Genomic DNA, 26,505 nt, shown 5'->3' on the forward strand with positions numbered 1-26,505 from the left:
TATTTCTTATATAAATTTAATTTTATATTTCTGTAATCTTATGTTAAACAAACAAGTTCCTGAGGACAACTGACATGCTTATAAAAAGCACAGAACATAGTGTTCCATAAGTTCATGTTTTATTGAGTATTTTAAGTTTTCTTTCATACAGAGCTTATGCATTTTATGTACATTTTCCTTTTAGATATTTGTTCTTATTACAAAAACAATCCTCTTTTTTTTTCATTGTGTACTCTAGGTGATAACTATTTGTGTGTCAGAATTTACTTCTGCCTATTTACTTTGTACCTCAATACCTTATTAATTTATTGTTGTGGTGTTATGGTAGTTTTTAACTTACTATTATATTTTTATTTATTTCTGGAGGAGACATGTGTCAGGGACAACTTGTAAAAGTCAGAAGACAGATTACAGGAATCAGTCAGTTCTCTTCTTCCACCATGTAGGTCCCAGAGACTGAACTAGGGGTATCAGGTTTGGCAGTATGCTCCTTTTCCCCTCTGCCTGATACCCCATGTTCTACAGTCATTTTAATGTTGGCATGGGTCATTTGATATATATATATATAATATATATATATATATATATATATTCAATATATATATTCTGGGCTGGAGAGCTGGCTTAGCAGTTAAGAGTACCATCTACATGGTAATTTATAGCCATCCTGATCTCCACTTCCAGGAAATGTGATGATACTCTACGGTTTTGGACAGCAGGCATGAACGTGGTAGATATTCATATATGCAGGCAAATCATTCAAATGAATAAATAAATACTTAATTGTTCCCCCTTGCACCTCGCTTGGGCAGCACAATAGAGCCAACCTTGTTGGCAGAGGTATGGGTGAGCCAGCCCCCAAAGTTGTGAGCACGGGAGAGCTGTCGCCATACTCATCTGCCTTGGGGAGGCATGGGCAGGGAGAGATGCCCTCCCTGGGGTCATAAGAGCAGAAGACCTGTCCCTGCCCCCACCGGAAGCAGCACTCAGGAGAGCAGGTCCTTGCACCTCACCCAGGAAGCACAATAGAGCCGAACCTGTTGGCAGAGTTGTGGGTGAGCCAACCCCAGGGGAGAGCTGTCCCCATTACTCATCTCATGTGGCAGCTAGGGCAGGGAAGAGATGCCCCGCTCGCCCTGCGCCACCCACCAACCCTGAGGCAGTGAAAGAGCTGGCCCAGAGGTCATAAGAGCAGGAGAGCGGTCTCTGCCCCTCCTCAGCGGCAGCACTCGGGAGAGTGTCCCCTTCAGCTCACATGGACAACACTGTAGAGCTGGCCATCAAGGTGTAGGTGTGGGAGAACCGACCCTGAGGATGCGAGGGTGGGAGAACTGGCCCCACCCCTTGCTCATCACTCGCCAGGGCAATGCTGGAGAACTCAGCCTGGTGGTGAAGACGGGAGAGCTGGCAGGCTGATCAACCCTGCAGCTAACTACCCAGAACCGGAACCAGAGTCATGCATTGGCCCACGCCAACATCCCAACATCCCAACATCCACCGCATCTGTGATCTGTGGAGCACTGGGTTGGAAGCTGGGAGCAGGTTTGGTTCTGTGAACCCAGGGCTGCAGATGACAGGACCGCAATGGAATGTCCCAGTGAGGGCCCAGTGTCGACGGTGTAGCAGAGATCAGGGGTCTTGAACCAGACCGATGATTCCTTGTGATGAACTCCTTCATAGAAAAATGTATGGATAAAGGAGTTTACTGTGTGATTCGCTGTGTCACACTACAGCTTCCATGATGAGATTCACCCCCCCCCCACACACACACACACAGACATACTTTTTTTTTTCCTTTTTTCTCTTAAGTTTTATTTTGCTTTATCCTGGTTGGGAGGATGGGAGATAGGTGGAATCGGGAGGCATGATGTAAAAGACACAAAGAATAAATAAAATTCAAATAAAAAAACACTGGGATAGACACTCGTTGAGACTGTGTGTTTTTGCCACCGGAATAGACAGCACTTAAAGCAGCTATTGACTTTGAGATTCTGGGGTTTGGATCACATGACAATGATGACTAATGGAAAAGAATGAGAGAAGATTAATTCTGGTGTACAAATAGTTTTTTTAGTACCTCTCCCTTTCCCTCTCCTCCAGTAAATAAAGCTACCTTGTTATATATTTATAACATAAAAATATATCTTCTTCACCTATCTGTTACCTGTAAGTTAATTGCTTTCTCTAACCCAGGTATTTTCACTAAAATGAAAACAGTGGTAGTCCCAGTTATTGAAATGTTTTTAACTTTGTAAGATTGCTATAGATTCAATAAATGTGCTGCAAGTTTTCAGATGATATAAAATGTCACATTACTAAATGTATTATGAGTGTTTATCAAAAATTAGTATTAGAACGTTTTCCATGGTCTTCCAGAATATTCAGAGATGATCACACAAATTTTCTTAGGATTTATTAATATAGTAAGCTGCAGTGATGACTGTCCTGATTATTTTCATTATTAGTCCTTGGCTTAAGAAAGCAGGGTTTCTCTATTTAAGGAAATTGAAGGATATATGCAGATCTACAACAACATCAAAGAGATAAGGAATGTACAGAAACCTTTCCTTAAATTATCCATTTCTTTGCTAATCTATTCATGTATTGGTTTGTTGTTTTCAAACAGCATCTCACTCTAGCCCAGGCTGACCTGGAACTCACTCTGTAGCCTAGGCTGACGTTGAGCTAATAGACATCCTGCCTCAGCCTCCTGAGTACCAGGATTACAAGCCATATTAGGCTCCTTAAAATTTAGAGATAGTATTTTACAGGATAAAATATACATAGCAAATTAAATCATTTGTGAGAAATAAACAGAGCTTTAAAATGTAGGTAACATTTATATTAAATATCATCTGTTTGGAAATTATAATGAAATGACCTAATTTTTTTCTTCCAGGTAGGAATGTTAGTATGCTGGCTATACTGCTAAAAAGTCCTTTCCCCTGGGCTCCCAGTGCTTTGCCTATTGTACATAGTTTTTCACTTATGTGCTGCCTGGTGGTGACGGTCATTCTTTCACCACCCTGCTTTATCTTTTGTTTTGTTTTTCCAGTCCTGAAAAATTGAACTCGAGGCCTTGTGCTTGGCAAGCAAGCGCTCTAGCTCTGAGCTGCATCCTTGGCCCACATTGCTTTAAGTACGATAGCACTCAATAATTCCGTTATACTCCTTACTAGTCATAACATCAATAAACCTAGGTGGCAGTTTCCCTTTTTCTATGCTATTTAAAAGTCAAGCATATAAGAGCTGGAGAGATGGCTCCATGGTTTAGAGCATTTGCTGCTCTTGAAGGGCACCTGGGTTCGATTCCCAACACATTCATGATGGCTCACAATTATCTATAACACCAGTTCCAGGAGATCTGATGCCTTCTTCTGGCCTTAACATATATTCAGGCAAAACATTCATATAAATAAATAAATGGTCAACCATACAAAACATCTAAGCTAATATCCTAGCCTCATGCTTTATATAAACCAAATACTCAATAAATGAGCAATTGGTGTGTGAACAAAGGTTAAGGATAATAACAAATTACCATTAGGTATTCTTAAATGCAGCCAACTTTGCTTCTTGTGTCTTTTCCTGTGTGCTCAAGCTCCATATGAACTTGTCCCTGTGGGTAGGTCATTCAGACTCTGGGCTTCTCTTAGCTAATGATGCAAAAACTAAAGGGAACTAAGAAAAGCTTATAGAGGGCACTTTGGAGAGGAAGACTGGGTCAGTAACAAAGGCGAGAACTGGCGTGTTGTGTAGATGTGATATGAAGTACCTAATAGCCAATGGTGCACAGTTGCTTAGCAACATGCTAATGTATAAAAGAGGAGGATGAAGAGACAAAATGGCATGCACACTATCACCTCTACACTTATTGTTCCTCCATGGCACATACCTCAAATAGAAACTTCCACAAATGTGTGACTTCTAGAAAGCAAGCCACTGACTTAATGATAGGGTTACAGCTTAAACCTAGTCATTGAGTCACAGGCAGCTCACACAGAAATGTGCAGGCAAATGTATGTGTGTCATGGTTGGTTTTCAAGTGCAGTGTTCCATCTGTTTAAGGCAGCAAGTGCTTACATACACTTCAGAGGTCACATGGAAGAGCATGAATCACCCATTCCTTTAAGTTATTATCTCCTAGAAAGTATAAATAATGGCACCAGGAGGTAGAATTCAGGTCACAACTGGAGAATACCAACTTATATATCCTCAAAAGTGGGAAAGATCAAGGCTTGGGAGCATTCAGACAGGCTTCAGTGGGGAAGTGGCATTATGGGCCAACCTTTAAAAGCCAAAGAACAAAAGGCAAAATGTTAAATGGGATTCTGACAGGTACGAGTGATAAGGAAACATTTCCCAGTGTCAGGAGGTAATTTCAGGTTCACCCATCACAATGACAACCCAAGTTCACTGAAACATAGGATTCTCCTGGAAGCTGTTACCAGATTGTAGCAGTATTTGAACTCCAAGTCCAGAGGCCTGTGTTTTGTCTGATAGACACCAAGACGTGCTCAGGTATTCTTGAAACATATCAGAGCTATGCCTTCCAGAGATTAGTGTGGTAATGGTAGGCATCTTAGTCTAGTAGTGTTGCAATAATAAAATGCCCGAGGCTAGTTCTTTCATAACTGATATTTTATTGGTCATGTTAAGATACACTGACAGCTAATTCATACGTAATTATTAACACACATACTGAAAACAATCAAAAAGCCACGGATTGTACTGTTTTCCTTAAACAATGTTTCTAATAACTTTCCAGCTTCCAATATAGAAACATTCATCATTTGGAAGTAAAGACAGAAGGCTATCCTCAGCTCCATAATAGTTCTGCTTAGCTGAGCTAGATGGGACTCTACCTCAAAAAACTATATAGGTGCTGGAGAGATGGCTCAGTGGCTAAGAACACCTGCTGCTCTTGCAGAGGACCCAGTTTTGATTCCCAGAACCCACATGGCAACTCATAATTGTTTATAACTCCAGTTCTCAAAAGATCTGACGCCCTCTTCAGGCCTCCATTGGCAATATACACACATGGTGCAAAGACATGAATTCAGGCAAAACCCTCATAAATAAATATTTTAAAGTAAACATATGTATGAGAGAAATTTTCTTTAAGATAATATTTATTAATATCTTCAAACATTGGTAAGCTATTGCTAAAGTTCACCAATTGACAATTTTATATCATATATATATATATATATGTTGCTAGGGAGCTAGTTGGGAAAGAACGCTTGCTCTCGAGAATGTGTGTGTGTGTGTGTGTGTGTGTGTGTGTGTGTGTGTGTGTGTGTGTGTGTGTGTTCACATGTATGAATGTACAGAGGGCCAGAGGAGGACCTCAGGTGTCCTGCTCCATCACTCTTCACCTCATTCCCTTGAGACAATGTATCTCACTGAACCTGGGCTTGGGATGGTTGCCAGCAAGCCCAGCAACCCTTGTCTCTTCCCCTGACAGGGTGCCGGGGCTACAGGCACACAAGTGGCCACACCCAGGGTCTTAGGTGAAGGCTGGGGACCTGAAGCTTTTGAGCAAACGCTCTTACCTGGGAAACCACCTCCCCAACTGTTCCCTTTCCCTTTCTCATCACCTTCTTGTGTAAAACATTGTTTCCCACCTCAGGAGCAGGTCTAATCGATTACCTCACAGACTCATGTTAGACTCTTCCTCCATCACTCCATGGGCTGAGCTGACCTTCTCAGACATCTTGGTAGCACAGGGGCACTTCTTTCTTCTTTAGTAATTTCACCTTTCTTGAGGTCTTCATACATGAGTATCTTAGTTAGGGTTACTACTTCCTTTGATGAAACACTATGACTAACAGCAACTAGGAGAGGGAAGTGTTTATTTGGCTTATATTTCTGCATCACTGATCATCATCAAAGGAAGTCAGGACAGGAACTCAAACAGGGCAGGAACCTGGACACACAAACTGATGCAGAGGCCATGGAGAGGTGCTGCTTACTGGCTTGCTCCTCGTGGCTTGCTCAGCCTGCTTTCTTATAGAAGTCAGGACCACCAGCCCAGGGATGACACCATCCACAATGGTTTGGGGCCTCCCATATCAATCACTAATTAAGAAAATACCCCACAAGCTTGCCTACAGCATGTTCTTATGGAAGCATTTTCTCAACTGAGATTCCCTTCTCTCAGATGACTCTGGCTTGCATCAAGTCAACATAAAATTGGACAGGACAATGAGCAATGCATCTGCTTCATTCCTGTCCCTTTATCTTCCACCTACTATTCCACCCATATCCCCATAACCAAATTCATGACCTTTTAATTGGTGTGTGTGTGTGTGTGTGTGTGTGTGTGTGTGTGTGTGTGTACACATAACCTACTGCATCCATTCAGTTTTGCTGTGCTCAGGGCTGACCTCTTCATTCCCTATTTGCTATCCTAAAAAAACCAGCATAAGAACAGCACATATATAGCAAATAGGGAATGAAAACTCAGAAGTCTGATTTCCCCATCATTAGAGTGGGAGAACAATAGATGTCCCAGGACAATGGAGGGAACCAGTAGAAACACAAGGAAAGAATCTGAATTTGCTATGTGTGAAGTGCTCATGAACTGGTAGGTGATAATGTTAGCAAGTGGGAAAAAACACAGATTTAGAGTTTGGTAATTACCCACCTGAAGGCCATATCTGAAGCTGTGTGAGTAATGACAACGGGAAGAAGAGGGGTTGGATTGGATTCTTGAAAATAAAGGGAATAGATCATAACTAACCATATTTGCCATCTTTGTTTAACCCTTTACAAAGATTACTTAGGACTTTTGTTTAAAAACAAGTCAGCTTCCTAAGAAATGCTTTGCCATCAAGAGGGGTAGAGGTAGATACCAAAAGCTATAGGAGAATGAGGGCCAGGATAATATAAAATGAGTAGCCAATCATATGTGTCCTTACAGAAACACACTTCAAAACATGGAGGGAGGAGCTTAGGCGAGCTCAACAAGGAGATGGTTGGCTGGTCCCTTAAAGTAGAAGTTAGGAGAGGGAATGGAATTTTTTGTTTGTTTGTTTTTCAAAAAAGAAACTTTAGAAGAGTATTTGTTGAAGAAGGAACGAGTAATAAAGAGGGAATGGCTGAAACTTTGTATGTAAGGAAATTTTTGTCTTAGCTGAAGGACTAGAAAGTAGAAATGTGGCCAGGTGCCAAAGCAGGGGTTTCTCTTCTAATGCAGAGAATCTGGGGAAAGTAAAGAGAAGCAGAAAGTAAAGCTGTCTGAGAAATGCTCAAGGGACCACAAGTCGAGAGATGTCCATCTGAGCTACTCATGGCATAACTGAGTGTAGGGAAGGCTTGAGGAAAGAAGGCTTCTGAAGAGAAGCCGAAATGTAGTCTGCAGTCCCTGCAATCCAAGAGTCCTTCTGTTCTAAGTTCCATCTGCACAGAAGATCTTGTCCACACCAAAATCCTCAGTACATCGCTATAGCAACACGAAAGACGGTAAATCTGACCCACAAGCCTCAACATTTACAGAAAAGACTCAGAAGCCAGGCCATTGCAGAGGACTTTGATGATAAACAGATCCAAGTTCCTGGGCACTCCGAGGAGTCTCAGAAGGTCATCTGAGACTATGAACATTCAAGGTGGGCACACACTTGCTGTGCCCAGGCACTAAGTCTACCAGGGTCTGTCTGGTGAATTCAGACCAGGACTGTCTTAGCTTTTCTCTGATGAGGCAAAGAAATCTCCATGGCAAGTGGCTAACCTGATGAGAAGTAGTGGGAAGGGAAGAGTGATTTACAGGATGCCTCCAGAGGAGGAAAGAAAGCAGGTATAAGCATCTCCTCCAGTCTGACTCAGCACAGGAATTACCATGAAGTGTGTGAGGGTCTCCTCGCCCAATTCCCAGAGGAAAATTGTAACCGCCAAGAGACAGATCACAGTGAAGGTCAAAGCTTTGTGGTGCTTCATCAAGTCCCACAGATAACATGGTGGGACTGCTCATTTTCAGGATCTTGGAGCCCACCTTGAATCTTATTGCACTGAGGTTATTCATACATCAATGTCTGCGGTAAACTGGGAATAAATTTCAAATGTAACATTTAAAAGAAAGCTATGTCTATTGTTCTCATGTCTTCTGTCCCACGGTCCAAGGATTATCATCCATCAGCACTCAGGTTGCCGTATCTTCAGCAGAAGCAGCTCTTCACCACCACGCTCAGCCCAGGATTGCTGAGGAGTATAACGATGGGGTGTATCCCTGTGCACAGGTGAATCACCACCTGCCACATCCAGTACCTGAACTCCTGAAACGGCGTGTCGCTGGCAGAACTCAGCACCAGGGACAGGAAACAGGAGGTGAAAAGGATGACGAAGGAGAGGAGGGTGAGGAGAGCTTTCACATGGGCCTGTGCTCTGACATCCTGAAGTCCTGAGGAGGCCGAGAGGGTCTTCTTCATGTGTCTTAGCAAAGACACGAGGAGCAAAATCATGAAAATGCTAAAGATGAAAGTAGGGATTGTCCACATAATCATCTTTATAGAAAAGAAGTAGAATTTCTCAAGGGTATTTTTTAAGCTATTCCCAGTGACATTCCAAGGTTGCTGGGTGCTCTTTACAAAACTGTTATATATCAGATAATTGCCTAGGAAACACAGGATGCTTGTTAAGCTTGACATCCCCACTGCACTGAGCAACATGCATGGTACCCACCCGGGCACCCTGTACTTTAGCCAGACAAAGACGGGGTGGGTTAGGGTTGCAATTTTCACACAATAGAAGACACCTAGCAGGGAGCAGAACCAGATGGTGGCAGCAGTCAGGAGGTCCCACATCAAGTTTAGGAGCTGCATTGCAGAGTTGTACGGGAAGACTGTGGGGTTCAGGAAAACGTAAATATTCTTACCTATCACCACCCACTGCAGACAGAAGCGCCCGGCTGCTAGACTGATCAGTAGCTTATTATAAGCAGACAGTGTTCTCCGGAGCACCCATTTCGAGCCCAGTGCTATAACGATGCACCCGTTGCCCACCACTGCCACCAGGGACAACAGGACTAAAATGACAAATAAAGTGATGACTGTCTTATCAGCAGTCTGGCATCCCAGAACTGTGTGGCCTGTGCCCATTTCTCCTGGAGACATGATGGGTCCCATGAAGAGCTATTTGCTGCTCTAAGAAGTCTCTCCAATACGCTTGTCTCTCCATATGCCCTAAGTGGAGAAGTGAAGCCACAGGTGAGGAGGATAAAAATGTTTCTTCTCTTCAGAACAGATGCAAATATGGCCAAGGATAAGTTTCCAAAGTCTCCCTGCCTACCTGTGAATTTGCCTGATCTCCTGCCTGTCTCCTACCCACTGTCAACATCAGTGTGAATAATGTATCAGGCCCTTGCATATGGTGTCTCTTACATAGGCAGTTTAGCCTCTCTAAGCTGATACCTAAGATCACACACCTGGAGCTACTTGGTAATAAAATCCGCAGAGCGTGCATCCTACTGACTAGTAGAGATCATGTCCATGACGGGGAGTCAGAGGTGACCATCAGGTTCCTGACATCATTCTAGCTGCCGCCTCCCACCCTCACCCCACCCCACCCCACAATATTTAGTTCTTCCAGCAACCCCATGAAACAGGTACAGTAAGAATATCCCTTTGACAGAGGGGTGATGAGCAAAGGGGTCAAGACCAGGCTGGGGAAACCCATAGAAACAGCTGACCTGAACAAGGGGGAGCTCATGGACCCCAGACTGATAGCTGGGAAACCAGCATAGGACAGTTCCAGACCCCCTAAAAGTGGGTATCAATTTGGAGGTCTGGTTAATCTATGGGGCCTCTGGAAGTGGATCAGTATTTATCCCTAGTACACAAATGGACCTTGGGAGCCCACTCCACATAGAGGGATACTCTCTCAGCCTAGACACACAAGGGAGGGTCTAGGCCCTGCTCCAAATGATATGACAGACTCTGAAGATTCCCCCATGGAAGGCCTCACTCTCCCTGGGGAGCAAAAAGGGGTTGGGATATGGGGGTATGTGGGGGGGAAGGGGAGGAGGGAAGGAAGAGAGAACTGGGATTGACATGTAAAAGAAGCCTGTTTCTAATTTAAAATTGGTGTAATTACAATTATAAAAAGAAAAGACAAGAATATCCCTTTGACTGAGAGCCAGAATATTGATCCAAAACTCTCTCTTGAGAGAATTTAGTTCTAATCAGTTGAGGATTCAGCATCCCAGGACAGAATAAGAGAGACAGTTACATGGAATGAAGCAGGAAATTTCTCTCAGAAATTTAGACAATATTCTGTTAGAGTGAACTTCACAGTGGTATCTCACCAAGAGAGCTGTACACTAATGGGATAGGCAGTGAGAGTCCTTCTCAGAGGCAGGTTCAACCCAAGCCCACTCCTCACTGTGAGGGTTTGGGCATACCAGTGAGCCCTCTGTTTGCTTGTGTCCATCAAGGTTGAGAGTTCACAGATAGAAGAAATGAAGCCTCAAGTTACAGACGAAGACTCGTATTTAAATCATAGTTAACTCATATCAGAAAACTAAGAGCTACACTGATTCCAGGACCAGGCCCATTTCACCAGAGTTAACAACATAGCTTGCACCTCTTCCACCTTAGCAGGTATGGATTCCATCTAAATGACTGTTTCTTGGCCGATGAAAGCTTTAGGGCTGGCTGGCTGGTATAGTGCATCGAGGTACTTGCCAGCAAGCCTAAAGACCTAAGTTCCTTCCTTGAAAAGCACACAAAAGTGGAAGGAGAGAACTGACTCCACAAAGCTGTCCTCTGGTCTCCACACAGGACACCTTGTTGAGAGCCACAAGCACATATACACATACAAGTAAAAAATAAAAAAAAATAAAAAAATTATATTATATATATATATATATATAATATATATATATATATATATATCCAGGACTGAGAAATGGCTCAGTAAGTGCTTACTGTACAAGCCTGAAGACCTGAGTTTTCTCCCCAGCAACCATGGAAAACTCCAAGAATGACCAAGAACCTGTAATCTACCCTCTGGATATGGGAGACTCTAGGAATTCTGGGATTGGCCACTAGCCTAGGGGTGGGGGGAGATTGAGCTCTAGGTTTGGTAAGAAACCCTATCTCAAGGATAAAGGAAAGAAGGCACACAAAATTGACACAGTGACCCTGCTTTCTTGTGAAAAATGCCAGTTCCCAGGGAATATTGCTCCAAACTTCCTTATTTGTATCCTGGTTTCTCTGGCTGACTTTTGGCTGTGTTCTACTGGAGCCTGGAGAAATGAGACAAGCTGGGTCTTTGAACTCTGGAGTTTGGGCAGCCACAAACCTTGAAGTTTGGAAAAACTCCTATCTCTTCCTTCTACCTCCTACACCATCAATGGCTCATAAGATTTAGGATGTATAATTAACCTCAGTTGATTTAACAGTTATTTGTAAGCATCTCCTATTCCATAATAAGGGTTTGAAAAGCACAGGGCTCCAACAGGGAATTAGTTGCCATCAAAGAGCTTTCATGCACAAATCATAAACCACAAGCATTTACTGTGCATATATTATGTGCAAATTAAATTGTTTCAGAAAGGTGAGTAATTTCATATCTAAATACTTAATGTATTTAAATATATGGTGTGTTTTCAATATTACTTGCTGTATTTTGTGTGTAGGAGTGTGTGTGTGTGTGTGTGTGTGTGTGTGTGTGTGTGTGTGTGTGTGTGTGTGTGTGTACCATGTGTCTGCCTGCCTGGTGTCCATAAAGATCAGAAGAGCATGTCAGATCCCTTGGATCTGGAGTTACAGATGGCTGTGAACTACAGTATGGATGCTAGGAACTGAACCTAAGTCCTCTGCAAGAGCAGTATGTGCTCTTAACCACTAAGTCATCTCTGCAGTATCATATTCCATGGTGATTTTCATCATTCTTGTATTTATGACATTTTGCTTTCTTTTATTTAGATTTAGTTTTTAGGTAGACACAAAGTCTGATAATTTTGAGTTTTTCATATTCTTTTTCTTTTTTCAAGACAGAGTTTCTGTGTGTAGTCCTGGCTGTCCTGGAACTCACCCTGTAGACCAAGTTGGCCTCAGACTCATAGAAATCTGTCTGCCTCTGCCTCCCAAGTGCTTGGATTAAAGGTGTTCACCACGACTGTTGGCTCATAGTCTGCATAAGTGTAAATGTGAAAGTAGTTTGGTAGGAGACTAGATTGGTATTCTGGATAGAAATTCCCAACCCAGTGATCTACATTGGAAGATTAAAAGAGAAAACAGCAACCTGAATGCTGTCTTTTAAACGCTATGTATCTTCCTAGTCATTCTCAAGAACTCTTAGGAGGGTTCACAGAACTGGCTATATGATTTAGCAAGCAAAGGCACTTGCTGCCAAGCCTAACAACCCGAGTTCCATCCTCAAGACCTATATGGTGGAAGGAAAACCTATTTCTGAAAGCTGTCCTCTGGCTTCCACAGACTACAGAGTCATATCCCCCCCACACACACACACCCAACACATGCACACCACAAATAAATGTTGAAAAGTAATTCAGCCATGTTTCAGAGATGAATAAAATGCTGTGCTATATGCCAGAAGAATAAGGCAGTAGAAACACAATTATGTAACCTGGAAAGACAATTTTATGGTTAAGGAGTGCTCAGTGTTTGCTGCTCTTTCAGGGACCCTGAAATTAGCACCCATGTCAGCAGGCTCACACAGCCCATAACTGTAGCCTCCTGGCCTTTGTGTGAATACACACACACACACACACACACACACACACACACACACACACACACACACACAATAATAATAATAATAATAATAATAATAATAATAATTTTAAAAGAAATGCATGTGTATTAACTATGTCCAGATATCCAGATATGCTTGAGTTCCATCAGGGATTCACTTGAGGCCATGATGGTGTCTCTGGCTAAAAAGTTGGGCTATAAAAGGATCCCAGAGCCAGCGGTGGTGGTGGACACCTTTAATTCCAGCACTAGGGAGGTGGAGGAAGGAGGATACCTGTGAGTTGGAAACCAATCTGGTCTACAAGACCTAGTTCCAGGACAGCCTCCAAAGCCACAGAGAAACCCTTTTTTTTTCCTTGGAAAAAAAAAGGATCCCAGAGTCCTCTCTGCCACATTAGTGTACAGATAGATGCTTGCAACCAGGAAGAAGGATGTCATCAGAACCCAACCATGTTGGCCCTCCACATTTGAGACCCTAGCACTGTAAGAAATAGTCACTCAGTTTATGGTATTCTGACACAGAGCCTAAACCAACCGAGACACAAGTATATGCATATTTATTAATTATCATCATGTCTACTTTCATCATTTTGTTATATGCATCATAAAAATGTACAAATAGATAGGAACTAAGCTAATTGAAATTGAAATGGTCACATTTTTATTTCCACTCCTGGTATGCCAATTTTTTCCAAATTCTAGTCTTGAGAATGCTAACCTCAGCAACAGTTTCCAGGAAGTATCCCTTGGGCAAGACAGGAAAAAGTAAAATTAGCAAAATTAACAATTGCCATGTAGCTTGGTCCTTAACTATAATCAAAGCACTCAGAAAGCTGAGGCAGGAGGATTGTGAGCAGCCCAAGTTACACGAGAACAGCTCTCAAAAACACCAAGGCATGAGGACATAGTTCCATTTTCAAGTCCTCATCTAGCGTGGGCAGTGCCCAGGGATGGATGTCCGGCACAAACACCAAACAAAACAAAATCTGAAGATTTCCTTTGTTTTCCATCCGTCTTCAATTAGCCAAAGTCCAAGCGTCTTTTCACATCAGACAGTACCATCTCACTGAATATGAGGTTGTGGACAGGATCTACAGTAGCACAGACTCCTACTGCCCTCAGTCTCCTAGGTCAACCTGAAAAGGACCTTTTGGTGGGATCAGCTTTAGTCAGGGTGCAAATGATGAGGGGGAGTAAAGACTGGGAAGAGAGAGAGAAAGAAGGAAACAAGAAGAGAAAGGAAGAAGAGGAAACTGGAAAGAGGCTGGGCTTAGCAGAGCAGTGGCAGAGGGAGACATTTGGGGGTGACAAGATGGGTGCCATGCAGGAATCTGTGCCATGGAGACAACTGATAATGGCTACATCATTTCACTAAGGAGTACAAACAGAAACGAGTCTCAGAAAATAGGCTTCAGGTTGCTTTCATAGAGAGCCACAGGAGCCCACAAGGGGCTGAGGCTATTGGCTAAGAAAGCCTGCGTGATCTGGAACTCAGACCAGGGACCACCAGAAATGAAGGGGACAAAGGAAACACAGAGAGTTGGGAGTGGGGAATAGGGAGCATGGAAGAAGTTGAAAAGAAAGAAGGAAGAGAGAATGTATCCAAACCTTCTGATTTCTGGCTACATATTTGCTCATTTGTCACAGTCCTGACACTGGTCACTCTCTGAGAGAAAAGACACCTCTGGTTCAAGGCCTTCAAAGCTTATGATTGGGTAGTGTGGGCATCCTAAAATCTCATCTTCAGGGTCTTTCTCAGCTTGGGGTTGCTAAACACCAGCATAATGGAGTTCAAAGAGATGCTCATGTAGATGATGACTTCTCTGGCCCAATACCAATGACTCTGCATGGTTTTGACTTTTGTAGCAAAAATTATCAGGGACAGAAAAAATAATATATAGAAAATGAAGAAGAAGGTAAGGGATTTCAGAGCCATGGTATGAGCTTGAACACGGAAATCACCAGGCCCGGGCCGATGGTCCCTCATCTTCCCCATGTGCCGGTACAGTGAGAACATGAGCGACAGTATGGACACCAGGAACAGGAAGAAAGGAGTGAGCCACATGAGCACGGCGTGAGACAAGTAACAATACCGATAGAAGTCCAGGGTCATGTGACCAAAAGTACAGTTTCCAAGGGAACCCTGGGAGACGATCATCTGAAGAGCTAAGATGTTCCCAGTAGCTGATATGACGGCTGACAGGCCACCCATGATGACAGAGCTCAGCAGCAGCCTAGGAACTAACTGGGAAATCCTCCACTTGAGCCAGAAGAGTGCACGGTGGGAGAAGGAGGAGATCTTCACACAGTAGAAGATGGCAAGCCAGGCCGTAAGCCACAAGATGAAAGTGTTGGTGAAGTCCCAAAGGATGCCAAGAAGGTTTGCTTGCTGACAGAAACCAAAGGAGGCCAGGAGGTTGTTCAGGATGGCTAGCCCGTGTAGGCAGAACCGGGAGGAAGCAAGAGAGACCACAATCGTGTCAGCTGCCGACAGGGCCCGGTTCCGAGTCCACTCCCTGACCAGCACGACGATGAGGAAGCCATTCTGCAGCATAGACGCCAACGACACCAGGCAAAAGATGGTCATGAAGATGAGTGTGGGTGTGGACGGCATCTGGTTGGGGGAGGGTCTGTGCAGACGGCCCCGGAGCACTGAGACGCAGGCACAGGAAGAGAGAATCCACAGGCAAACCCTCGCTGCGATCGAAGACGTGGAAACTCTCACCCTGGATTCATTCAAAAGCCCAACCAGATGCAAAGTTCCAGTGCCTGGGGCTTGAAATGATAAAAGTTACCTTCTCCCTAGACATGTAAATCACTCTCAGTTCAATGACACCTGCCTCAATTTGTATAACGTGCATTTGTCTATGCTGCCATGGCCAGCTGCAGGCAAATGTTAGCAGAAGATACTCCAGAGTGTTGGGGAATGCCCCTCTTTTGCAGAGTGCTTCTCTCTCTCTCTCTCTCTCTCTCTCTCTCTCTCTCTCTCTCTTTCTCTCTCTTCTCTCTCCCTCTATTTCTCTCTCTCTTCTTTTCACTATTTCTATTTATTCTTTGACAATTCATATATGGAAACAACGTATTTTGACATATTGTGGTAGCGATTCCTGGTAGGGAAGAGAAAATAGCCACAAGAGCCAAGCAATATCCTTGAATACACATAAACTTGACCACGTCTCTTCTGCACCCCACCCTTGCTTAATAAGCCTACCCAGAGACCTTGGAGGAAGGACAGAGACACAGCCACGTGATTCAGTCTCTGCCAAGATGCTGATGTGAGACCTTGCTATATCCCCCAAGCGGCCCTCCAGGCCATCAATGGAATCTTACCTTAAGGCTACAAAGTAACTAATGCAATTATAGGTCACCAATATATGGAGGCAAACAAAACATTGTCAAAGCCCTATTTTCCTGTATTCATCACTCAGTTTGTTTACAAAACAGAGTTCATCTGAGTCTGTGTATTCATATTAAAGCCGTTTTCCTAAAGACCCCTCAGTATTCTTTCTTCCTGTCTTTTCACTCAGAACCCTACAACAATATCCAGTCCCTTGCTTCCCTCCCCCAGAACCCTTTCAACATATCACACACACACACACACACACACACACACACACACACACACACACCTTCATGTCTTTGGGAGTTTTGTTTGTTTTCTTGCTTGTTTTATATAACTGAGAGCAGTGAATGTTTCCTGTGTGGACAAGGAGGTGAGGGACAGAGCCTTCCACTACTATGTCAACAACCTCCAGTGGCCACACCCATGAAGAAAAATGACTCTCCAGCTAGCTTCTCACCTAGAGGTGAGGCTTTATGACTCTCCCCTCTGTCCATGCTGGAATTTTGATTGTCTTGACCTTGTGATGCTTTGTGTAGGCAGCCACAGCTGCTGTGAGTTTGTAAGTGTGATGGCCCTGCCGTGGCCAGGGTACAGCATTTCACAGTGGTCCTCCCACCCAGCTCTTCAATTCTTTCTAGCACCTCCTCCATGATGTTCTCTGGGCCTTGGGTTAAGGAGAGTGATGTCAATGTCCACTTTAGAGCTGACCCTCACAGTCACTTATTCTCAGCACTTCAGCAGTTGGAGTTTCTACACTGTAGCTGCGGCAGAAAGAAACTTCTTTGACCAGTGTTGAGAAGAGTACAAGTCTCTGGCTATGAAGAAAGCACAGATATTTAGAAGGCAGTTTGATATTCCCTGATCGAGTCTATGACCCCACCCCCACCCCCCAGGCACAGACTTTTGGCCAGGTTTATAGGAATGGGCAGGAAATCCTTCCTGTATAGCAAGCCTCAAATCCAGTCAGAAACTTTTCAGAGTCATACCACTATTGCACTAGTAGACGCATCTTGCCTGGCAAACACATTGTTTCCTAAATATACCATTTCTTTCTGTAGTACTTCTTAAAAGATACTGCTGCTCATATTTCCTTCTTTGAAACAGAACCTATCCCCGAACCTTCATGCCCTGAGTAAATATTTTATTAAGTGCCCTCTAGACACTAGGTCAGTGACGTAGCTAGTAGACACCAGGTGTGCAAGTATTGGAAAATCTCCCTACCCAGTGAGTGACCTTTAGAGATGCCTGTTAAACTCCACAGTGGAGTGTCTAGCTAATATAGGAACTTCCCTGAAGTATTACAGTCAGATCTGCTGCCTGTTAACATCTTAGCTTTGATGTGTTTTACAAATAAGATTTATTTGTTCCTAAAATGGCACTGAGGAAATGAGAAAGTGGGTAAACAGTGATGAGTAGGAAGGAATGACCAGAGAAGGGGAAAAAATGGCCCAGAAAGTCCATCACAGTCGAAGCTGAGAAACAAAACTCCATCGAGAAGTGCTGAAGACAAATCTGGGACCAAAAGAAGAGCCTGCCTCGTGTGCACTGAGCTTCACTTTACAACAATACGACAGGATCGTAATAACTATCCTGTCAGAAGGCTTGCCATTCAAGTGATTGATGTCACACAGGTTACAGCTTGCTTTCACCACCAGCCACACAAAGTAAGCCAGTTCAGATCAACCAGCCCGGCTCAGGGAGCAGTGCAGAGGATCTCACCAAGGTAAGCTAAGAAAGGAAAGAGCCTGCACACCAACAGTGGGAGGCACTGAAAGGAGAAGAATGAAGAGAAAATGAGGATGTGGCATAAGACACAGAGGCTGGGACACGCTCAAGACAGGCGTTCCCTCTTCAGACGCCAGCATTCCTGGAGTCAGGGTGTTCTAGGATGGCTCACAGAAAACGGCCTCGCTGGTGATGTTCTCTGACCCCACTAGGGATCCCACAAGCAAGAAGCCTGTGTAAGAAAGACCTAAGTGAAATGAGAACAAGCATTTGCGGATTCCCAGTGCAAACTGTAGGGGAAAAGATAAACAGCCAGCTGGAGAACAGCATCTGGTTGAAAAATTGATTTGTTTTTGCTTTACATTTTTTTTTCCGTAACAAAATTTTCAAAAGGTTCTTGAAGAAACAATAAGGCAAAAGGCCTGACTCTGCAGGCAGCTCCAGGGTCCAGGCCCAGCGCCTCACAGGCTTCCCTCTGGTTCTCCTGGAAGATAGCAGCAGTGAGAAGCCTCTGAGCGTTTCACAATGTTTGGCTCTGCTCAGAATTCCTGGGCCAGAGGCCAACTTCCTGATGTCATCATTGAGCAAGTTGAGGCCATGACACCCACGCCCTGCTGTAGCCATGTGTAACTAGGTGTACACTGCGTGCTCACAGGCACCTTCGTGTTACTTGTTCTAGCCCCACAGCAGAACCCTCATCAGAACAAGGTTCTTCTTCCCCAGACTCCACCTTCTCTGCAGCCGGACAGCACCACCATCTCCTGCCTCCATTCCCTCCCATGAGAAATCGGACTTTAGAACTAGGCTGTAGTTCAGTTGATAGAGTGCTTGCCTTGCATGCTGAAGCTCTGAGTTCAATCATCTCCTCTTTTCTGCCTAAATAAAAGGAAGGGTAACTTATCTTTTATAATAACTGAAGAAAACTGATGGGGAATATACTGTGTATGTTTATCTTATTGATTGTTAAATAAAATACTGTTTGGCCAATGAGACAGCAAGTTAGACAGGATTAGAAGTCAAAGAGGATTCTGGGAAATGTAGTAGAGAAATGATGATCCAGACAGGAAGTGACATAGCAAGGAGACTCATATTTAAGCGAAGGAGAAACAGGAAAGGCCCTCTTTTCCCCTCCATTCCTGCTCCAACAGCACAATGTAATCCACCGACAAGGAGGAATGACAATAAGGTGTGCAATAAGATAAGTCTTATAAAATATATAGCTTTATGATAGTTAAGACTGAGCTAACAGATGAGAATCCTAGTCATTGGCCAAGGAGCACTGAACCTAATACAAGTTTCTGTGTATTCATTTGGGCCTAACTCGGGCAGGCAGCTGGCATAAAGCTCACACGTGGCGGTGGGGCTCAGGCAGCTTTTAGCGGAAAGATTTATCGTAACAGTCCTCCAAACATAAACAGTAATCAAAATATCAAATCTTCTCTTAAAACTTTAGGTCCTGTTTCTCTTTCCTAAAGGTGTCTGGTACCTACAAATGAAGCTAATAGATTCTTTTCTATGACACAATTGGCAGTATTGTTTTCCAGGATGATGCCTGAGTCCTTTATGAGGGGACTAATGTCAAATAACTCACATCTTGGGTTCCAGATGGAAAATTCTGCAAAGAGCTTTTGGTTCTCTACACTAAAATATTTTTGTTTGTTCATTTCTGTTCTTTAATTTTTTTCATTTTGTTTTGCTTTTTCCATATGACATTGTAATGCATTGTGTCATCTTTGAGACTTATAAAAATGTATTACATTTGACAAGGTTTGTCAAGTCTTCAGCTCACCATTCAACCTTTGGGTGCCCTGTGGGGAGAGCATAAATACTTTCCTATTCTTACATGGTTTCTGCAGGCAGTGGTGCCAGAAAAAGATGGATGGAGAAGGAAATAAGGTTTTAATGTCTAAGCAGTATATACATTTTAGGTCAAACTATGCATAAAGTTAAGAGTTATTTTTCTTAAAAATGTTCTAAATACCAGTTTCTGGCCCTCCAAATTTCTCCTCATTCTCCTTAGATTTTAGATTCTCTTTAGATTTAAAATTGTAGCATTGACTCTCATAAAACAGAATTTTAGCTATCTGAGAACAAATTTGGAAAATTCCAATAATCTCATTCACCAAATTGCATATCTGAATGTGGGGCTACCAGCCTCTGATCCCAGCACTGAAGGAGGAGGAGGAGGAGGAGGAGGAGGAGGAGGAGGAGGAGGATTTCAAGTGCAAAGCCATCTTATGCCATTGATACAGTGAGATCCTGTCTCAAAACCAGAATGGAGCTGGAGAGATGTCTCAGAGGCTAAAGTGTTTGGTGCTCTTGCAGAAGACTGGAGTTGGATTCCCCAAATGCTGTGTAGCTCACAACTGCCTGTAACTCCAGCTCCAGGGGATCTGACGCTCTCTCCTGGCCTCTGTGGGCACCAGCACACATGCTGACATCCACATACAAAGACACATATATAAAATAAAAATAAATCTTTAAGGAGCAAAAGAAAACAGTTTTTAAGTATTGAAAACCTTTACATAGCACAAAAAACTATTTAGATATGGTTAATATTGTTAATGCTCAAATAAATTTTCTACACCATTTTCCTTTCCACTGAAAAACAGGACTTTCTGGTTATTTTTACAATTTTAAGATTATCCTTCATGGAGAGTCTTTGTCCACTTTTATATTAATCACTAAAATTGTTTATTCTCACTTTCTTTTATAATATTTATTTTTATTGTGTTTAATTATGTGTCCGTTGGGGGGGGGGGATGTATGTGCTCATAAGTACAGTGCCAAGAGGTCAGAGGTGTCTGCTCCTCTGGAACTGGAGCTACAGGCAGTTGTAAGCTGCCCGACATGGGTGCTGGGAAGCAAACTCAGGTTCTCTGTGAGGGCAGAATGGGATCCTAAACACTGAGCCATCTTTCCAACCTTCTTTCTGCCTTTCTTACACCATTTGAATAACCAGGGACAATACTAGAGACCTTTAAAAGAATACATCAATGCTCCTTTCTTAACACCATGAAGCTCATTAAAGTATTCTGTCTGTTCTATGGAAGAGATGATAGTGTTCCCAGCCGCTGAGTCTGTGGTTTGAAGACTGTGTTTCCAGAATGTTCTTATAGGTCAAAACAAAGAGAAAGCAGAGAAAGAGAAACCTCCCACTTTCATCCAACAGAGCTGGTCTAATGACAATTTTTCATACTGGGTTTCCACAGGAGATTTCAAAATCAGGACTTCGCTCCATTTCGAGGAAACAAATCTGAAACTATTGTCCCTGACCAAAACTCAAACAAATTGGGAAGGACAGCTAGAACTTTGATTTCATTGTTGTTGTTTCATCCATTTCTCAAGACTGTTCTAAAATGCCAGCAAAGGGATTTTTAAAAATTATTTCAAGGCATCAAGCCATAATGACAGAGAGAATGGAAAACAAAACTCCTTTGGAAAGTTGAAGAGTAGATGGTCAAGCAGTCAAGGACACAGCCTCTCTGTGAGGACTGAGCCCACCCTTCATGAACTGAAGAGAGTCAGGAATGAGCCCAACCGGTACTTGGGGGAAACAGCACAGCCAGCCGTCATTTGAGGAAAATAAAGAGTCAGTTTAGAATGAGGATTCCAAGAGTAGTTCAGTAGCAGAGCTTTTGTCTGGCATGCAGAAAGCCCAGAGTTTGATTCTCAACACTGCACCAAAGGGAGGGCGGGAGTGGGAGAGTGGAGAGGAAAGGACTCTGGTTCCTAGCACATCTCTCCTGTTTTGCATAACTGGGGTCACCCCCTGCACCTCACACCAGGAAAAGGTGTAGGTATGTTCTCTGTAGAGGGTAAAGAGGCTCTCTGTCAAGAGTTGAAACAAGGGATCATACTTAAAGCAGGGAGACTAGATGAAAAAATGAGTTTCCTTCGATGAAGGAAAATGATACTAACCTAGAACTCTCTATCGGGATGTTCAAGTGCAAAGGTAAATTCCTCCTGATTTACAAGGTTAACCCCATTTTTTTCTGACATCACACCTGTGCAAAAGCTATGCAAATCTGGTTGAAATCACACTTTGGGTTTTGTGTTTAAGCTTTCCCCAGGCCAGTGATACACAGTTGAGACACTGGGCAGCTCCTAGACAGGCATGTAGTCACAAGGGACTCATCCAATCCTCCACAATTTACTGGGTTGTCCAGCTGTGCTACTCAGGGAATTCGATATATTAACCATGCTTTTGACTAACACTATTTTCAAACTGACAATGGCTTTACTGGGATGTCCACATTTGGTCAAGGAGCAACTTTACAGGCTTTACAGACATATTTTTCAAAGAAAGATGTTTATTTTCTAGAAAGGAAATACACAAAATGCAATCACTCAGCTGTAATGATAAATGAAATCAGGGTGGTCTCTGGAAAACAGATGCCACTGAAGAGAGACCATTTAAGTGAAACAGACAGTCTCAGAAAGACAAGAGAGAGAAAGATGAAATGCAAGGAAAGTAGAAAGGGGGAGGAGAGAAGGGAAGCAAGGTGACTGAGAATGAAACATACAATGGCATGCATTATAGACATGAAAATACTCTGACAGAAATCCACTGTGTTTATGGTAATGCAAAAATCAAAATCAAAAAAAGTTTATTCTATATCCATTTCTCTGGGCAGCCACTGCAGAACATATTCTCCAATGTTAGATGATCTGCTGGAGCAAGGGAAGACATGGTTCTAGCAATACATGCCCTAAGATGTGTGGAGACTGGGGGTGCCACAGGGATGAGACAGAGAGAGAGGTTGCTGCAAAGGGGGAAAGGGGGAGGAAGGGAGGGAGGGAGGGGCAGGGGGAGAGAGGGAGGGAGGGAGAGGTTCTGGGAGGACCATCCCAGGCAAATAAAATTCTGTTGTACCTGCTTATTCTAGTTTGTTTTCTGTTGCTGTGATGAAACACTCTAACCAAAAGCAGCTTAAGGAAGGGAAGGTTTATTTCTGTGCACACTTGGAGTATATTGCTGAGGAAAGTCAGGCAGGAACTGAAGCTGGAAACATGAATAAACTCTTTCCTGGTTTCTTCTCCTCTGCCTCATGCTCGGCCCCTCTTATTGTGTAACCCAGGACCACCAGCCCACAGGTGGCAATGCCCACAGTGGACTAGAACCTCCCACATTCATCAACAGCCAAGACAATTCCCAGCAGACATGGCCACAGGCCAACCTGATCTGGGCAATGGCTCAATTGAGACTCTCTTCCCAGTGTCTCTTACTGTGTCAATCTGACAACAAAACTAACCAGGTCATTGGTGCATCCAAAACTGTGGAGAAAGAGTTACACCAATGACCGGAGGTTCAGGGTGAAACACTGACAAGCGATTGTTAGGCTGAAAGGAGACACATTGTGCACAGAAAGGGAGAAGCAGTCTTAGACTGAAACATGCTTTCAACACGAAGAGCATTGCCACTGTCAGAGGCACATCCCGTGTGGACTTAACAAACATTAGAGCTGCAGCAAAGAGTAGGGGGCAGAGGAAGGGTGAGGGTGTACCAGGAAGGCCGGGGAGGAGGAACCAGAGTTTCATCTTCCACAGCAGGAAGCATGCTCAGAACTGAAAACTCGACAGGAGTGTGTGTGTGTAATGTAGACAGACACACACCCCATGTACACACACACACATGCACTTGTTCAAACACACCCAAATGTACACACACACATCCATGTGTGCATACACATATGTCCACATGTACACACACACATATACATACTCATGTACACACACTCACACATCCACACGTACACACACACATCCACATCCACATCCACACACAGACACACACATATGCACACACATACATAGACACACATACACACACATACACACACATGCACACATACACACACATACACACACACTCACACACATACACACACATACACACACATGCACACATACACACACACACACACACACACACACATATGCACACACACACACACACACACACACACAAAGTCAAATTATGTTCCCTTGATGTTTACCAATAGTGGTTCCTCCTAGAAGTAAGGGTTTATTTTCTTCTTTTAATTAAGTGTTGTATTCTGTCCTCCATGAATCATAATCATCTAATACTCAGAATTTCATGAAAATCTCCCAAGTACGTGTTTTTCATAACCTTTTGGTGGAAGAAGGGGTCGAAATCAGTACAAGCCACATTTGCTGAAACAGCTTAATCTTGCTTGCAAAGAAAAATCATAACCCCAAACCTCCGTTTCACAAGTTGTAATTTTCTCCTGACTTTTTCTGCCCTCTTCCTTGCCCCCTCTCCCATCCTGAACAGCCCCCACCACACACCATTCCCTGCTCCCTGCAGGCACAGGTCTGTCTGAGGGGAGTGTTGGTGGTAGCAGGTTATGAAATGTCTTCTTGGGGTGAGGCCAAAACATGATGACCTACATACCACTCTGAGGTAGCTCTGGGAACTAGAGAATAAAAGAGAGGCAAATTAAGAAGCACCCACTCTTGCCCCCAAAAATGTGGAAACTCCCAAAAGTTCCCTTGAAGTCAGTGGACAAGAGAAGTTTAAAAAAAAAATCCCATAGTGCAACTGCCCATGACAATTCTTGCAAAAAATCCCAAACTCTGTGTTTGACTGCATGAGATGAAAAGAGGGGTTCCAGAGTGGCTAAACCAGTCAACTTAGAGAGAGGCTGCAGTGGCTGGACAAACGCTAAGCATGTTCACTATGAACCCACAGAAGACAAGCTCTGTGTTCCCAAGGAGGTGGGCAGGTGGGTGAGCTCACTTCCTCCCATCACACTGGGGAAACAAAAATGAGAGTGGGACCAAAAAAACAAAAATTAGTCACAAGGTATTAAGTGAGCCTAGAAAAGGAACTTGATCTCAAATTGACTAACCTGTTTTGAAAGCCTATATGGCTGGCATTGTGTGAAGCTCGTTTGCAATCGTCTTTTCCTTGTGCAATCTTATTTAAGAACGCCATATGCAGGCCACTTCTGCTCTTTATTGTTACATACATAGTCCTTGCCTCCACCTTGTTCTTAGAAAAATATAGGGAAGGTTCCACAAAACGACATTTACCCTGAATTGAGCATCCTAAAACCAACTGGCTTCACTCTATGCCCTACTGCCTATTCTGGTCAAAACAAACAGGTTTCATCTTGTTGCCCTTTTCCAGCGACTACATTTCACATTTCTGAAGTAAGGTTGCTGTTCTGAGTCACTAACAACTGTTTTCTCACCTTTCTTGCTTCTCTAGTTCCTCATAATATTTCTTATTTACCACCAGGCGGCAATGAGTAAACACGCCCAAACAGGCAAACATTAGGAACAGTCTAAGAAAATAGCATGCCATTCCAAAGAAAGCTGCAAAATGGAAATGCTCATCTTGGCAGTCACAGAATAAAATTAACTTAGAGCTGGTTTCTGAAAAAAAAAAACAAAGATGGCATTTCAAATTCAGACCCGCCTTCTTTTTGGTATCTGGTATCTGGAACTTTCTCATTCTAATCCAGGATATCTCTTCCTCAAACCACTGTAATAATAACACTAGACAAGGTCATGATCTGACAACATATTTGGGGCAAGGGGGAGTCTACAGCTTTAACCCAGTTGGTAGCATGCTTGCCTGACCTACATGTAGCTCTAGTCAATCCCCAGCACTGAATAATAATAATCTGGATGTCAGTACACACCTGTGTGTGATCTCAGCACTTGGGAGCTGGAAACAGGAAAATTAGAAGTTTAAGGTCATCCCTGTGATGGGGAATGTACTGTGTATGTTTATCTTATTGATTGTTAAATAAAATGCTGTTTGGCCAATGAGATAGCAAATTAGACAGGACTAGGAGTCAAAGAGGATTCTGGGAAATGTACTAGAGAAGTGCTGATCCAGGCAGGAAGTGACATAGCAAGGAGACTCATATTTAAGCGAAGGAGAAACAGGAAGGGTCCCTTTTCCCCTCCGCTCTTGCTCCAGCAGCAGGATGTGATCCACCAGCAAGGAGGAACGCCAATAAGGCGTCCGAAAAGATAAGTCTTATAAAACATATAGATTTATGATAGTTAAGACTGAGCTAGCAGATAAGAATCCTAGTCATTGGCCAAGCAGCTTTGAACCTAACACAAGTTTCTGTGTATTCATTTGGGCCTAACTTGGGCGGGTGGTTGGCATAAATCATACATGTGGCAGTGGGGCTTGGCGGCTTTTGGCAGAAAGATTTATCGTAACATCCCCGGCCATACAGAAAGTGGTAGACCAGCTTAGGTGAGACCTGAGACTAGGATAGGTGAGACCCCAAAACAGATTAATCAAGTTTTGTGCTTTGTACATAGCTAAGCTCTTTATGGTCACTGGCAACACACACACACACACACACACACACACACACACACACACACACACACACACAGAGAGAGAGTTGTGGTTACAAAACACAAGAAACACAATGCTCTGGCTGGACAAGGTGGCTCAGCAAGTAGACATTTACCTCCAAGCCTGAGTTCAATCCCCAAACCCCACATGGTAGAAGGAGAAAACCCCTCCAAAAGTTGCTCTCTGGCTCCACACGCATTCATACCCACATACATGCAAAGTCATTTAATGTACAAAGAAGCAGAAGGCAAGCCCAGAACGCTTCCTGTGGCTCTCCTTTCTCTAAAGGGAAATTCTCCTACCACACTCCTATTCCCATGTACTTTTAAAACTTTTTGTTAATTTTTTTTTAAAAAATTCATCTTGTC

At 43.4% G+C, this 26,505-nt stretch overlaps 2 protein-coding genes across 2 annotated transcripts; both read right to left on the reverse strand.

Annotated features, from left to right (window-relative positions):
* Nucleotides 1-8,156: 8,156 nt before the first annotated feature.
* Nucleotides 8,157-9,122, reverse strand: Tas2r60 (taste 2 receptor member 60). The gene has a single exon (XM_027389716.1). It carries the CDS (start codon nucleotides 9,120-9,122, stop codon nucleotides 8,157-8,159), a length of 966 nt encoding a protein of 321 aa, XP_027245517.1.
* A 4,179-nt stretch (nucleotides 9,123-13,301) lies between these two features.
* On the reverse strand, nucleotides 13,302-15,581 carry LOC100752320 (taste receptor type 2 member 143). Its single transcript, XM_027389780.2, has one exon. The coding sequence runs from the start codon at nucleotides 15,328-15,330 to the stop codon at nucleotides 14,446-14,448; it is 885 nt and encodes a 294-aa protein (XP_027245581.1). The 5' UTR covers nucleotides 15,331-15,581; the 3' UTR covers nucleotides 13,302-14,445.
* Between the last annotated feature and the right edge of the window lie 10,924 nt (nucleotides 15,582-26,505).

This window comes from Cricetulus griseus (assembly GCF_003668045.3).
Source record: "Cricetulus griseus strain 17A/GY chromosome 1 unlocalized genomic scaffold, alternate assembly CriGri-PICRH-1.0 chr1_0, whole genome shotgun sequence".
In the NCBI taxonomy this organism is placed as follows: Eukaryota; Metazoa; Chordata; class Mammalia; order Rodentia; family Cricetidae; genus Cricetulus; species Cricetulus griseus.